The sequence below is a fragment of the Alosa pseudoharengus genome, unplaced genomic scaffold (assembly GCF_046254945.1).
Source record: "Alosa pseudoharengus isolate Yale_2024_CS ecotype anadromous, Long Island Sound unplaced genomic scaffold, YU_APseudo_1.1 YU_APseudo_1.1_scf_8, whole genome shotgun sequence".
NCBI lineage: Eukaryota > Metazoa > Chordata > Actinopteri > Clupeiformes > Clupeidae > Alosa > Alosa pseudoharengus.
In genome coordinates this window covers 1,020,001-1,036,685 of record NW_027468870.1, presented here as the reverse complement: position 1 = coordinate 1,036,685, position 16,685 = coordinate 1,020,001, and the positions used below count along the sequence as shown (strand labels likewise).

Genomic DNA, 16,685 nt, shown 5'->3' with positions numbered 1-16,685 from the left:
AGTAGGCCTAGCAGCTACAGATACTATGGCTCTGATTTTATTCGACATCAGTTCACTTTACACGGGTGTATAGAATCAAGCACCTAGAATAGATTATGAATGCAGACTGGTGCTTGATTTTACTGTGTGAAGGAACCTGATGAAACCCATCATGGGTGTCATGAAGGGCATGAATAACGTGACTCATTGTTGATGGTCATAACGTTATAGCTTCCACTGTTCACATTTTAGTTAAAGCTAACAAATATGCTCCTGTTTTTATTTTTACCAAATTTGTAACGTTGTTTACCGCTTGTTTGTGTATCAAATAGGCCATGTCTACGTTTTCATTCTATGCTCCTGATTCTTACGTAGCCTAAGTAAACACTATATCATAGTTCGTCTATTGATGGGTTTCATCAGGTCCCTTTCCACAGGTGTATACAATCAAGCACCTAGATTATGAATGCATTTGGTGCTTGATTATACTCCTGTGGAATGGGACCTTATGAAAGCCATGAATAGGCTACTGTTAGGACAATTGCAGACATTCCTTGTATTGTTTTGGCATAACTGTTAAACTTGTTTGCTTTTGTCTTTTAGGTTCCAGACCAGACCAGTGGTGATGACCATGTATGACATTACGTGTGTGTCTGTCTGTGTGCATCTGTGTGGATTTTGTCGTTCGTTCTCATGACACAGTTCGCGTCGTTCAGTTCGCCAAGATGATTCGTTCTGAATCGTTCGTTCTTTCGTTCAGTCGCATTTCCGGTAGCCTACAACATAGTTCAGCGGTGAATCATGGAATGCAGGTTCTCAGCTCCTCGTTTGTGAAAACGGTCAACACAACACTGTAATTGTAGCGGCAAATATAGCTGCAACTTCATGATTATGTGTACTTTTAGACAAAACAGCAGTAGCTAATGTGTTCATTCACCTTGACATTAAATTGACATATTGAAGTAGACTACGGCTAGATCAGCTAATTTCTTTTTTAAAAATGTGTTCATTCATAAAGGAACAAAGACCCAGTAGGCTATGCCGACAAACATGTTTAAAGGCTTGGCAGAAAGATTATATTGATGAAAAGGTTTCAAGTCCCCATTTTGCCCAGGCTACAGAGCCATAATCACTCTGCTTCTTCTGCTTCACTCTGCCAAGAACGAGTGACTGACTTAACGAGAACGACAGACCGAAGTGAAACAGGTCTTGGTGTGAGAACGAACGAACGAGACAGATTGAAGAGACATTTATTAACCTGACATGACACAGAAAGACAGACAGCATGCATTTACCATTAGACAGATATTTAAATGTAAATGCCAATATTGAAATGCAAAATGGAATTGTTAATGTACATTATCGTTATTTTTTTATCGTATGCTCTCCCACTAGTCTCACCAGCCCATTTGTTTTTTTTCATGGAAACGGTTGCTATGCTTTCATGCCCCTCATTGGCTAATTCGATGAGAACGTTTTAGAAACAATACAGACAACAGCATACGATTGGTTTGGCTCTCGCCTTAGGAAGCTGGGCCAGAGGCATTCACAGCAGCACTAGGTCAGTGTGATTCAGCGACGAACGAAAGAACGAACAAGAACTGGAAAGGCGAACTAGTTCAGGTCGTTCATTTTAAAGACCCGTTCGAAGGAACTAGTTCGTTCGCGACCGACCCACCTCTAGTGCACACCTGTCAACCATACATCTCTGACAATGTCGCTAGCGACATACTAACATACATTCTTACAAACATGTAACCATATCTGTGCACATACCTTTTAACCATACTGAGACTTATCTGAGATCTACACTGAGACATTCTGAGAACTATATTGTTGTGTGAGGACTATACTCACTAACTATATGGAACATGTATACCTGTGAATCATATTTGTCAACCATTCATTACATTACATTACATTACATTACATTTGGCTGACGCATTTTTAGCCAAAGCGACTAACAACATGGTAAACAGTTTAAGTTTAGAGCAATTCTCAACAATATTAGGACAATTTAAAAAAACATTAGAGTACAGTAAGAATAAGTGCATCAGTGAGTGCTGTTTTTAACAGTTACGTGTCAGTTTAAGACGGCTGGTGAGTGCTAGGATCAGCAAGACTTGTTGTAAGTGTTGCTATGAGAGGAGATGTTCTCTAAAAAGCTGGGTCTTCAGGAGTTTTTTGAAAATGGAGAGGGATGTCCCTGCCCTTGTAGGAACTGGCAGTGTGTTCCACCAGCGAGGAACAACAGATGAGAAAAGTTTTGATTGGCCTGAGCGTACCGGAGGTAGAGCTAGACGTCGTTCGTCTGAGGAGCGCAGCGGTCTGGAGGTACCCTTTTGAACCCAGACTGATTTGGATCCAGAAGGTTGTTCTGTGAAAGGAAGTCAGAGACCTGTTTGGAGACTGCTCGTTCAATGCCTTTGGATAAGAAAGGCAGGAGTGAGACAGGGCGGTAGTTCTCGACTTGAGCAGGGTTGAGAGAAGCTTTCTTAAGTAACGGTGTTACCCGGGCCGTTTTGAACGCTGTTGGAAATGTGCCGGAGGTTAGCGATGCATTGATCACGTGTGTGATAGCTGGTGCGATGGTCGGGCTGATGGACTGAAGTAGGCTCGTAGGTATAGGGTCCAGCGAGCATGTGGTAGGACGGCTGCATGTCAGGAGTCTAGATACTTCATTCTCGGAGAGAGGCGTGAATGCTGAAAAAGATGATCTAGCAGTCCCTAGAGGTTGTAGGAGTGCGGTATCTGAGTCCGATGCGTTGAGTGGGCATGTAGAGAATTGACCGCTGATTGCCGCCACTTTGTTTGTAAAAAATGAGGCGAGGGTATCTGCAGTAAGGCTGGATGGAGGAGGAGGCATCTGAGGGTTGAGTAGCGATTTGAAGGTTGAAAAAAGTTTGAGTGTCTGTAGCACTGTTGATTTTGTCATTGTAGAAAGCCGTCTTAGCAGCAGTGATGCTGGCTGAGAAGGAGGCCAGGAGTGTCTGGTAGTTTTTGAGGTCATCAGTTAGTTTGGATTTGTGCCATTTCCTCTCCGCGGCTCTGAGTCTGGTGCGCTGCGATCGGAGGGTATCATTTAGCCATGGATGAGAGTGTTTGGATCGAGCTGGCCTTGTGGTAAGAGGGCACAGCTCGTCTAGACACGAGCTCAGTGTGGAGCAGAGCGAGTCTGTGGCCTCATTAACCTCCAGAGAGGAGAAGGTGTTGAGTGGAGGTAGACCGGAGGCAACCACAGAGGAAAAGTGCGTTTGAGACAGGTTCCGGATGTTGCGGCGGAACGTGACCATCGGCTGAGGAGCCGGAGGCTGTTCTGTCAGGCTGACGTTGAACCGGATGAAGAAGTGGTCAGAAAGATGGAGAGGCGTCACCGTGAGGGTGTCTGCGCTGCAGTTCCGAGTGAAGATCAAGTCAAGCTCTTTGCCAGCTTTGTGTGTCGGTGGGCTTTGAACCAGTTTGAGGTCAAAGGAGTGGATCAGGGCCAAAAAGTCTGCTGAGCCTGGGGCATCTAAGTGGATGTTGATATCGCCGAGAAGAAGAAGCGGACAGTCATGCTCAGGGATGGAGGACAGCAGAGTGTCAAGTTCATCCAAAAAGTCGCCTAGTTGGCCTGGAGGGCGGTAGATGACCAGCACGTAGAGTTTTGCTGGGGCGATCACTGTGATGGCATGGAATTCGAATGAGACATATTTGTTTGAAGGCAGTAGCGGGGTGAATTTCCATTTGTTGGAGATCAGCAGGCCCGTCCCACCTCCTCGTCCAGATGGACGAGGGGTGTGGGATAGTGTAAGGTTAGTGGAGAGTGCAGCCGGGGTGGCTGTGTTCTCTGGTTTGATCCAAGTCTCAGTGAGAGCAAGGAGTTCCAACGAAAGATGGTTGGCATAGCCAGCTATGAAATCCGTTTTGTTGACTGCGGATTGACAGTTCCACAAGCCCATGGAGAAAGAGGTTTCTGTAGGTGAGGACCGTTTAAGTTGCTGTAGGTTAAGGCGATTTCTGCCCCTTTTGGCATGATGCCGTTTTCTGCGATGGCCGGTGATAACAGATATGGTGGAATGGCACATTTTTGCCTTTGTCGGCGCCTGTGCTCGGTGAACTTGCACAGGTAAACTTGCTTGTCTTGACAGCGTCCGTCTTAAACGAGGACGGCTGAAACGAGGGCTGACGCTTACGCTGACGCTTCAGCAACAGCCTCTATTGTTATGCTGACAGGAATTGCCTGCAGCTGTCCTCGCGTCTCACTAATGATGAATCAGCGTAGACCGCCCTCTGACGTTCGCACAGCTTAGATTGTTCAAAAGGGTGTTAATTACTGTCAACTGAAAGTCCGCTCGCTCACACCGACCGAAACTCGCAGTTTCAAGTAGCCTCCTCCCTCAGCTGTTTCCAAACGCCCAGAGTCCAATTGTAAACAATTGGAGAGGATTTGCCAGTAGTAGCCTATGTGTTCTTCCTTTCTCTCTCCCAACTCACTGCAGTTGTTGTCTGATTACCTGAGAGGTGCTCCGATATTATAAGGAGCTAGTCACGTCTGATCCCGCCCTCTGACGTTCGCACAGCTTAGATTGTTCAAAAGGGTGTTAATTACTGTCAACTGAAAGTCCGCTCGCTCACACCGACCGAAACTCGCAGTTTCAAGTAGCCTCCTCCCTCAGCTGTTTCCAAACGCCCAGAGTCCAATTGTAAACAATTGGAGAGGATTTGCCAGTAGTAGCCTATGTGTTCTTCCTTTCTCTCTCCCAACTCACTGCAGTTGTTGTCTGCAGTGAGATTCAAGTTCATACCTTTGAATCATTCCTGTGCTGTAACATCTGTGAAACATAGCTGTGCTGTTAGACCTCTCTTTTTAGACCTGAGCTGTGCTGTGTGAAAAATAAGATTCTAACCTAAGTTCTGTCTAAAACTGATCATCTGAAGGGCTGACTCTTTTATTCTTCAGTGTATATATCACCATCAAATTTGACCTAATACCATTAACTGAGGCCTCTAGCTGTTGCTGCCAGTTCAGAGTTACCACTGATAAATAGATCTGTCTTAGGATAATATGATTGGCATTATCAAGTTCTGTATATATATATATATACACACACAACTGTGATTTTTACTTCAAGCTTACATTGGTAAGTGTTCATTAGTGTATTCTGAGTATCATTCTGCTGTATTAAAACAAAGAATGTTAATCAATATTGAATTGACCATTTATTTTTACTGACTGTCATATACTCTAAGCTAACATCTAACCAAGTAAGTGGTTTTCAAGAATACTGTAAGACTGTAATCTGAATAATCATACTGTAAGTAATATAATGTTATACACAGCAGCTTTTTTGCATTTACATGCAATGGTAATTCCCTGGAATTGCATTTTCTAGTTTGTTATTATTGTTTGGTTTTGTTTATGTAAAGCACATTGAATGACCTCTGTGTATGAAATGCGCTATATAAATAAACTTGACTTGACTTGACTAATGTAGGCAGAGGCAGCTATGATTGAGTAATGTAGGCAGAGGCAGCTATGATTGAGAATAATGTAGGCAGAGGCAGCTAGCATATGGGCAAATCATAAAAAGGAGTCCTTTAAAAGGAGCAGGCAAGATGTGTGTGTAGAGTTCAGTGGAATGCTTTTAGGGCTGATGTGGGGTCTGTGGCCAGCCAGCCCTTTTTATTTCAGAACTGGTGAACGCAACAGCAAAGACACGAGGAATGTCTAAGAACACACAGAAGAACAACATTTCTCACATTGAACGCTTTATTTGAATTTAAAGTTGCCTTAGCAACAACACATATGTCTTATCTGATAGGACTTGCATTTGTAACATGTAAATTTAATGTTGCTATATCTAATGCAACAACACATACATCCTATCTGATAGGACTTGCATTTGTAACATGTACATTTAATGTTGCTATATCTAATGCAGGGGTTCTCAAAGTTTTGATTGGTGAGGGCCAATTCAGGAACCCAACATTGAACTGAGGGCTGCTAAAGGGGCGGGGGGAGAAAAAGAAAAAAAAAACCTGGGAAAAAAATCCCATTTCTAATCATTTTAATGACCAGGTTGCATCTCTACAGTAGGGCTGGGCGATATGGACCAAAAGTCATATCCCGATATATTTAGGTTGAATATCGATATATGATATATATCCCGATATTTTTTCGGCAAAGTTAAAGCTGTAAAATGAAATGTTCAGTCAAATATGTTATTGAAAACTCACTACTCAAATAACAATAAATTGTAAACATAAAACTGGAGTGCCTTTTTTTAAATCAAAGCTCCGTAAGGTGCACATTTAAATGCACCTTTTATCTTAAATAAAAATAGCCTATAAAATAAAATAGGCCAATCTTTTTCTGAAATAAATATATTTATATGAGAAAAGTAGCGTGCAGTTTCACAGCAGTGCAGAGGGGAGCAGTGCAGAGAGCTCCGGTCAGCGGCTTGCGGGGAGCATGGATCACGGCGCAAATTTGAACTATATCGATATCTTTTATATCGATATATCGCCCAGCCCTACTCTACAGTTTATATGTATTGCATTAAACACATTTTAATTCATAACTGAGGCTAAACCTGGCAAAACTTGAAACCTGAAAAAATTGCAATGTACACACAATCCCTGGGGTTCTCTACCCTCAACAGACAAATTTGGGATATAACTGTTCTGGTCCATTTCAAGTACAAACTTATTTAGATCAAACAGTCTCAGTGTGCCTTGCTTCTTATCAGCAGAGGCCTTATTCAGGACCAATTCCAGCTACCAACGCACCACAGGAAAACCTGACGGCCACTAAACACCACTAAACAGAGATTCATTCTTTTCAAAGCACACAGTACAGTTGTAACAGTTTTAACCTATGAACCTATGATCTAATGCAACAACACATACATCTTATCTGATAGGACTTGCATTTATAACATGTCACAAAGGCAGTATAAAAAAGCTAAATTTCAAATTTATTTTCAACTATTGTTTGCAATTAGCACTGATTTACATTTCTGTAATATACAACAATTTACATATTTACATGTATCTATGCAATACATATGCATTACACATGCACAAGTCACTCATCTTAACTGAGAGAAAAACATGCTTAATAGTCAAGTCTAAACTCATCAACACCGAAGCCATGTGTTGGCTGGCAGAGTGTTTGTAGCATACTTCAGTTTGAGGTCATATTCATACATCTGGTTTCCTCTGAAGAAGTACACAAATCCTGTGGAGAAGCAATCATTCATGTTAATTACTAGTACACCAAAATGCTGATCCTTCATGTTAATTACTAGATAATTACCAGTACACCACAATGCTGATCCTTCATGTTAATTACTAGATAATTACCAGTAGACCACGATGCTGATCCTTCATGTTAATTACTAGTACACCACAATGCTGATCCTTCATGTTAATTACTAGATAATTACCAGTAGACCACGATGCTGATCCTTCATGTTAATTACTAGTACACCACAATGCTGATCCTTCATGTTAATTACTAGATAATTACCAGTAGACCACGATGCTGATCCTTCATGTTAATTACTAGTACACCACAATGCTGATCCTTCATGTTAATTACTAGATAATAACCAGTAGACCACGATGCTGATCCTTCATGTTAATTACCAGTACACCACGATGCTGATCCTTCATGTTATTTACTAGTACACCACGATGCTGATCCTTCATGTTAACCCTTAGAACCCTAAGCTGTTTTTAGGGCATTTTCACTACCTTTATTCATAAGGATTTATTCTGGTCATTGTAAGTGCCACACACATATATTATATATTGTTTTTTTCAGGAGAGTCTAGGCTATTCAGATCTGCCATCATTTCATGTGTTAATACTAGCATTGATTTTATTTAGATTTTTAAAGAATTAAAATATAAAAAGTGTATTATACAAATTCTTATATTTCGACATGTATCTCACCACAGCAAGCTCACAGCTCTACATGCATTTCATGTGTGTATAGGGCAGACTGTCCTGAATCGGGCTATATAATTGCCATGTTGGAGGGATACTCTGGGGCTGAGCAATTTACAGAAATATTTGCTGTGTGATTTTCGGAAATAAGTGGCATTTTTTATTTAGTGATGAAAAATGACCTTTCTGCGCTCCATATCTGTGACACGAACTGATCTGACTTGACTTGACCCGAGGTTGCGTGTTAGCCTGCGTGCCTGTGTGTATGCAGTCATAATAATTCTCAACTTTTTACTGCATTGACATGAACAAAGTAAAGGCAAAAAGGTGTTTATTTGTTGAACAAATTGGGATGCAATGTGAGCCTTGAATTGGATGCCATGCAGGAATTTGCTAGGATCTCAAAACCGGAATATGAACATGCTTTGCCATAGAGAAACACATGATAGCATTGGATTATAAACATGCTTTGCCACAAGAACAGACAAAAACGTGGGGTAAGTCCAGCTATATGAAGTTATTATTTTGCTGTCACTTCGTCTGTTTCATAACTCAGAAGGATGTACTTGGTATCAAATGATAGCTCTGAGTCTCCTCTTTCATCTGACATGCGTGGCATATCTATCACGGTCACGATCACGGGTCCGCGAGTAATTGAAACGAGAGTAATGAGTGTGCAGCGTTGGTTTGTGTACATGACGTTATTACTTTGCAGTCACTTCGTCTGGTTTTATAAGCCAGAAGGATCGATAAACATGGTACCAATGGATAGCCCTGTGCCCCCTCTTTCATCTGATAGGCTTGCCATATCGATGCGATCACGGGTTCGCGAGTAATTCAAACTAGAGTAATGTGTGTGCAGGTGAAAGCAGAGAAGTATAGACTGTAAATATGATGCAATTTGATTTAATTTCCTGATTTTTTTTAATTTTCATACTTGATCGTACAGACAAGTGTGTAGTCTCGTTGGAAAGCCCCACTTCTGCTCTGTCGTGCAATAAAGGTTTCATCTCGCTGCGATGAACCGTTCCGGAGCAATGTAACAGAGAAGAAAGGGTGTGTTTTTTGACGCACTTTGCGTCAATCGGGTTCTAAGGGTTAATTACTAGTACAGTACGATGCTAATTCATTAACTTCATATTAGACTAAAGTTGCACATGTTTATGACTGTCGTTAAGACACATGTCTAAGTTTCATGAGGGTATGGTTAACCATTGATGATTTCTATTTCCCACACAAGCAAGGTAGCAAACGGACACATAGAAGACTCAAACACCAGTTAGCCAGCTGGCAGAGCCTCTACTCGTTATACAGCTGAGCCCAGAGGTTAGTCTCACACATGCCAAGTCTAGATTAAATATGAGTGTTAGAATGGTATTTACTTTTGGATAGGAAGGACTGGTTTTGCCTGGATAGGAGTAAAGCTGCACTGTTTGTGAGACTAGGTTTGCCTGGATAGGAATGTAGGAGCTGTTTGCCCATAGGAGCTGTTTGCACATTGCTGGGTAGGAGCTGTTTGCACATAGGAGCTGTTTGCACATTGCTGGGTAGGAGCTGTTTGCACATAGGAGCTGTTTGCACATAGGAGCTGTTTGCACATTGCTGGGTAGGAGCTGTTTGCACATAGGAGCTGTTTGCACATTGCTGGGTAGGAGCTGTTTGCACATAGGAGCTGTTTGCACATAGGAGCTGTTTGCACATTGCTGGGTAGGAGCTGTTTGCCCATAGGAGCTGTTTGCACATTGCTGGGTAGGAGCTGTTTGCACATAGGAGCTGTTTGCACATAGGAGCTGTTTGCACAAAGGAGCTGTTTGCACATAGGAGCTGTTTGCACATTGCTGGGTAGGAGCTGTTTGCACATAAGAGCTGTTTGCACATAGGAACTGTTTGCACATTGCTGGGTAGGAGCTGTTTGCACATAAAAGCTGTTTGCACATAGGAGCTGTTTGCACATTGCTGGGTAGGAGCTGTTTGCACATTGCTGGGTAGGAACTAGGAGTTTAGACACGTTTGCATCCTGTAGAGTAGCTGCTCACCATTAGACATCACAGCTCCATCTATGGGTCCGCTGAGTCCTGGCCACTCCAGAGTGATGAGCTTGGGGTATCCATCCATCATTCTGTGCCTTTCGTTATCATATCTTAAAAAAACAAACAAACAAGTGCACCTTAACATCTTCCATATATTGAGAGACACAGGTACTGTATGCATGTTTTGTGTACTTCTGATACACAACACTGACATTCATTCATGTGGTGGATTTATACCAGGGTGTGTGTAACACAGGCAGCGGCAGATTGGTTGGGTTAACTAGCCTGGTAAACCAAACTAATTCATACGGTGAATAGTCTGGTCACTCAGTCTGGTCATTCTAGAGTCTGGTCATTCATAAAGTGAATAGAGTCTGGTCATTCACAAAGTGAATAGAGTCTGGTCATTCTAGAGTCTGGTCATTCTAGAGTCTGGTCATTCATAAAGTGAATAGAGTCTGGTCACTCACAAAGTGAATAGAGTCTGGTCATTCACAAAGTGAATAGTGTTGCGAAGGACTGCTGTTGTCTCCGCTGAGTCATGCTCGCAGCGCGTGCACCCCTTCTGACTCCACTTGTTCAACCTATCAGAGTGTGAGCCTGGGGATGCTTGCGCTGAGGATGCTCAGTGGCGGGAATAGAGAAGGAGCAGATACATTGGAGACGGCTATAGCCTTTACAGAGTGGATTATTGCGTTGGACTGGACATTGTATTTCTATTGTTACATTGTGTGCGTTCGAAGACCTGTACGTATTGCAACATAGTAATATTTGTGCTGAGATTGCCAGTGTTATTCTGTGTGGTAAATGTGTTATTAGAACTCAAGTGTTTGTTTATGGGCCGCGGTATTAACGCGAGTGCGTGTCATTTAATTATTGTTATAGGTTCGCGGTTACTGTATACATTGCTAGTTTGCTAGTATAATGTTTTGTATCGTGCCTTTCCCTCTGAAGGCTCTTGTGCAGCGTGTTTGACTGTAACTCCTATGGAAAGAATGTGGTGCACTAGGCTGCACATTGTAAGAGAAGATTTGCTGCTAGCCTAGCCTAGTAGTATTTGAGTAGTGAGTTTTCAATAACATATTTGACTGAACATTTCATTTTACAGCTTTAACTTTGCCGAAAAAATATCGGGATATATATCATATATCGATATTCAACCTAAATATATCGGGATATGACTTTTGGTCCAGTATATCAGGTTGCTGCTAGGCTCATATGTGTGTCACTGTTAGCCTTAGGCATTAATCTGTGGATGTTTATATTGAAGTATTTCTGTATTTGTCTCTTTTCCAGAACCACACACACACACACACTCACATATACACAAACTCAGACAATAATATTCATCACCAACTCCATTCATTCCTGCAATAAATACAACCATTGAGTGTACATCATCTCCGGCATTTTAATCCAATGCACCACAGCGGCTACTAATTATTACTGATCAGTGACTGCCACTCTCCTTAACAAATAGAATCTGATCATTCTAGTGTCTGGTCACTCACAAAGTGAATAGAGTCTGGTAATTCTAGAGCCTGGTCATTCTAGAGCCTGGTCATTCTAGAGTCTGGTCATTCATAAAGTGAATAGAGTTTTAGGGATACCATGTGTGTGTTTTAGAGATACCTCCAGCACACTCTGCCTGCGAAGAACACCGTCTGGCGCTCGAAGCGGAGGTGAAAGGCTGCATCGATGGCTTTCAGAATCCGTGGCAAGCCCAGCTCAGTGATGTTCTTGGGCGAATTTTCTTTCAGGGTCATTCCACTGACTTCCCAGTACTGAGTGCCTGTAATGTTTAAACACATTTTTTGATTTATATAACACACAAGCCACCTGTTAATGGCATTTGTTGATATGGCATGCGTTGGTGATAATGGCATGCGTTGGTGTTGATGGCATTTGGTGATATGGCATGCGTTGGTGGTGATGGCATGCGTTGGTGGTGATGGTGATATGGCATGCGTTGGTGGTGATGGTGATATGGCATGCGTTGGTGATATGGCATGCGTTGGTGGTGATGGCATGCGTTGGTGGTGGTGGTGATATGGCATGCGTTGGTGGTGATGGTGATATGGCATGCGTTGGTGGTGATGGTGATATGGCATGCGTTGGTGGTGATAGCATGCGTTGGTGGTGGTGGTGATATGGTATGCGTTGGTGATATGGCTTGCGTTGGTGGTGATAGCATGCGTTGGTGGTGGTGGTGATATGGCATGCGTTGGTGGTGGTGGTGATATGGCATGCGTTGGTGGTGATAGCATGCGTTGGTGGTGATGGTGATATGGCATGCGTTGGTGATGATGGTGATATGGCATGCGTTGGTGATATGCCATGCGTTGGTGATATGGCATGCGTTGGTGGTGATGGTGATATGGCATGCGTTGGTGATATGGCATGCGTTGGTGGTGATGGTGATATCGCATGCGTTGGTGATATGGCATGCGTTGGTGGTGATGGTGATATGGCATGCGTTGGTGATGATGGTGATATGGCATGCGTTGGTGATATGGCATGCGTTGGTGGTGATGGTGATATGGCATGCGTTGGTGATATGGCATGCGTTGGTGGTGATGGTGATATCGCATGCGTTGGTGATATGGCACTTGTTAGTGTTGATGGCACTTGGTGATATGGCATGCGTGATATGGTTGGTGATACCTTTGAAAAACAGCATGGTGCCCCCCTCCACATCCTCGTATGCAGCGTCGATGTGTGATGGTACATCTTCCCACAAGCTGCTTATGAACGCCACTCCAATCATGTCAAATTGTGGGTGTGATCGCCACATAAATCTGAAGTAAAAACACAGACATTCAAATTTTGTTTTGTTGTTTTCAGCATCAAACACATCTTCAAGCTAAAGTAGTTGTGATGGTACTGTGACTTATATAGAGTTAATTATAATAGACTTACATGGAACCCCGCAGGCTGAAAAATGGATACGTTGAAAATGGATGCCACGGGGCAAATACTAGTTCTTAAATCATGTTGCTTAATATTTGCCCCATTTTGAGCACCATGGGCTTGACTCTGGGATCGCCCTATATGCCTGCTCTGGGATCACCCTATATACCTGCTCTGGGATCGCCCTATATACCTGCTCTGGGATCGCCCTATATGCCTGCTCTATGTACCTGCTCTGGGATCACCCTATATACCTGCTCTGGGACCACCCTATATACCTGCTCTGGGATCGCCCTATATGCCTGCTCTATGTACCTGCTCTGGGATCACCCTATATACCTGCTCTGGGATCGCCCTATATACCTGCTCTGGGATCACCCTATATACCTGCTCTGGGATCGCCCTATATGCCTGCTCTGGGATCACCCTATATACCTGCTCTGGGATCACCCTATATACCTGCTCTGGGATCGCCCTATATGCCTGCTCTATGTACCTGCTCTGGGATCACCCTATATACCTGCTCTGGGATCACCCTATATACCTGCTCTGGGATCGCCCTATATACCTGCTCTGGGATCTGCTCTGGGATCACCCTATATACCTGCTCTGGGATCGCCCTATATACCTGCTCTGGGATCGCCCTATATATCTGCTCTGGGATCGCTCTATGTACCTGCTCTGGGACCGCCCTATCGCCCTATATACCTGCTCTGGGATCGCTCTATGTACCTGCTCTGGGATCGCCCTATATACCTGCTCTGGGATCGCCCTATCACCCTATATACCTGCTCTGGGATCGCTCTATGTACCTGCTCTGGGATCGCCCTATATACCTGCTCTGGGATCGCTCTATGTACCTGCTCTGGGACCGCCCTATCGCCCTATATACCTGCTCTGGGATCGTTCTATATACCTGCTCTGGGATTGCTCTATGTACCTTCTCTGGGATCGCCCTATGTTCCTGCTCTGGGATCGCTCTATGTTCCTGCTCTATGTGCCTGCTCTGGGATTGCTCTATGTACCTGCTCTGGGATTGCTCTATGTACCTGCTCTGGGATCATTCTATGTGCCTGCTCTGGGATCGCCCTGTGTTCCTGCTCTGGGATCGCCCTATGTACCTGCTCTGGGATCATTCTATGTGCCAGCTCTGGGATTGCTCTATGTGCCTGCTCTATGTTCCTGCTCTGGGATTGCTCTATGTTCCTGCTCTGGGATCGCCCTATGTTCCTGCTCTGGGATCGTTCTATGTGCCTGCTCTGGGATCATTCTATGTGCCTGCTCTGGGATCGCCCTATGTTCCTGCTCTGTGATCGCCCTATGTGCCTGCTCTGTATACCTGCTCTGGGATCGCCCTATGTTCCTGCTCTGGGATCGCCTTATATACCTGCTCTGGACTCGCTCTGTGTACCTGTCTTTGAAGAAGACGACCTCCTGCTGCATGCTGCACACGGCGTCGAAGGTCAGGTCAGGGTCACAGCGCTCTGGGGTCTTAGGAGGTGGACGCTTTAGTGCCATCCAATTAAAATCTGGATGGATGCCTGGGTGGCACAACACACTCAAAGCTAGCACACACACCAGACAGGCACCATATCATGCAGCACACACACCAGGCAGGCCCCATATCATGTAGCACATACACCAGATAGGCACCATATCATGCTCTGTGTATCCTGTTGGTATTTGAATGATGACCAATAGCACATATGTGAGTCACATACTATACATAAATGTGACACATACCATACATTTTCTGGATGTCTTTCACATCCTGAAAGGAGAGCTGGAAGTCGCTGTGTGTGACGAAGTTGTAGGCCGGATACATGACTGCACCAGGGTCGGGAGAGTGAGGAAGACCTAATGTGTGGCCAAACTCATGCACCGCCACAGCAAACAGGTTATGGCCTGCAAGAGCAACATGTCACATACGCCCTGTGAGTTCTTAAATAATGTCTTTCCTAATTAAATCATTTGTGACCCTACAAGGCGAAACCAGTCGTTTTGGTAACATTTACAAAATTAAGTTAATGTGCTCACATGAACGGCCATTGACTAAGCTTTCCAACGATATGTATATCGAGGGTATTGCAAAAAGTATCGCTAAGATAACCGCATCCAAAGTTGGCATGGTTCTCCTGTCACGATACGCCAGAAGAGGAGAAATCAACTTTTTATATAAATAGTCAGTAATAGTGCGATAGTGTGAGGACACCGCTATTATTAGCCTTATGGTTGCGTGACTTTGAAGCGGATGACTGACTAGGTCCAGTTTTATCAACCGAGTGAGTGTCTTTTTCTGCCCCCTAGTTAATACCAGGGACGGTCATAAGGTGTCACTAATATAATTAAAATAATTAATATAATTAATGTATTTCTGGGGAAGTAAGGGGAGAAGTTCTATGTACACAGATTGTGTAGGCTATAGGCCCACTTTTAAAATGTGCTACTGCTACGTAAATGGAAAACTACTCCTGGTCTGTAAAATGACGCCAGGATATTTCTAAAAGTTCGTGCTTTTGACCGTTCGTGCCCTGAAAGGCAAGTCTTTCACATTCATATTCGGTTACATCTGCCAAGAACGATAGAGAGCTTGCACATTGAGTAACGAGTAGCCTAATGAGTAGGCTACATTTTAGCTTTACCGTAAAACCTTACAGCATCGTGGACAAGTGGAATGACCTCTAATGTGTTTAATCTTCACCTAAATAAAGTCAGGGTTTAACAGTCAAAACGTATTATTCGACATTTTAACCTGTACGTTTGTTCATCGTGGATTTTCTCAAAATAGCACTGTGCGCAAGACGACTGGTTTCGCCTTGCTGGGTCACATTTGTGCTGTGGGATTTGTCCATCTTCATAAAAAAATGTGTTAGAGTCTGTAACATATAATGGTATTTACATAAAGCCACACAATATTGCAGAGCAGCTAATCAAACCCGCCTGCCTGAAATTTGTGAAGAGGCTGTGTAGATCGCATGTTGTTGATAAAATGAAAACTGTCCCACTCTCGGACAACACAAAGACAGAATTGATAAAAAAAGACAGAATTGATAAAAAAAAAAACAGGATTGATAAAAAAGAAAGGCAGAATTGATAAAATGACTGAAATTCTGAAACCAGCTGCACAAGAAGCTGAGGAATAGTAACTTTGCTATTCAGCTGGACAAAACGACAACAGTGTTAGACGATTCCGTCCTCATCGATTATGTGCACTGACGGGGCTGCTGCAATGATGGGCAAAAAGGAGGGGCTTAACAGCCATACATAACGGCTGAGGAATGTTTAGGAGACAGACTATCGTAAATCCTCAAATTATGGCTGGGGTCTTTTATTTAGGCTGCGCAAAGCACAGCACCTTTATTTGGGGAAGGCTTGTATTCGAGGCAGCTAGCTAGGCCTTTATTTCTTACGTGGTGCGTTTTATAGTGAGATATATAGGGCAGGTAGGATTGGGGTTGGGGACCTTCAGGGGAAGAATGTTGGGAACCCTAACTGCCCTGAGCTTTATGTAAAAATGTATTTCTAGGCCAAGTATACTTGCATATTCAAGGAATTTGGTCTCTGCATTTATCCCATCCGTGAATTAGTAAACACACAGTGAGGTGAAGCACACACTAACTCGGAGCTGTGAGCTGCCTTGCTACAGCGGCGCTCGGGGAGCAGTGAGGGGTTAGGTGCCTTGCTCAAGGGCACTTCAGCCGTTCTTACTGGTAGGGGTTCAAACCGACAACCCTCCGGTTACAAGTCCGAAGCGCTAACCAGTAGGCCACGGCTGCCCCACAATAGGCCACGACTGCCCACAATAGGCCACGACTGCCCCCCAATAGGCTA

General features: G+C 43.6%; 1 protein-coding gene across 1 annotated transcript in view; it reads right to left on the bottom strand.

The window, feature by feature from the left end:
- Positions 1–16,685, bottom strand: part of LOC143111983 (neutrophil collagenase) — a 36,064-nt gene that overhangs the window by 13,866 nt on the left and 5,513 nt on the right. Inside the window, exons 5-10 of the mRNA XM_076274233.1 lie at positions 14,598–14,759; positions 14,266–14,395; positions 12,609–12,742; positions 11,577–11,736; positions 9,951–10,054; positions 7,147–7,201 (exon numbers count right to left, since the gene is read on the bottom strand). Coding sequence (XP_076130348.1) covers positions 7,147–7,201; positions 9,951–10,054; positions 11,577–11,736; positions 12,609–12,742; positions 14,266–14,395; positions 14,598–14,759 — 745 coding nt within the window. The remainder of the gene's footprint in view (positions 1–7,146; positions 7,202–9,950; positions 10,055–11,576; positions 11,737–12,608; positions 12,743–14,265; positions 14,396–14,597; positions 14,760–16,685) is intronic.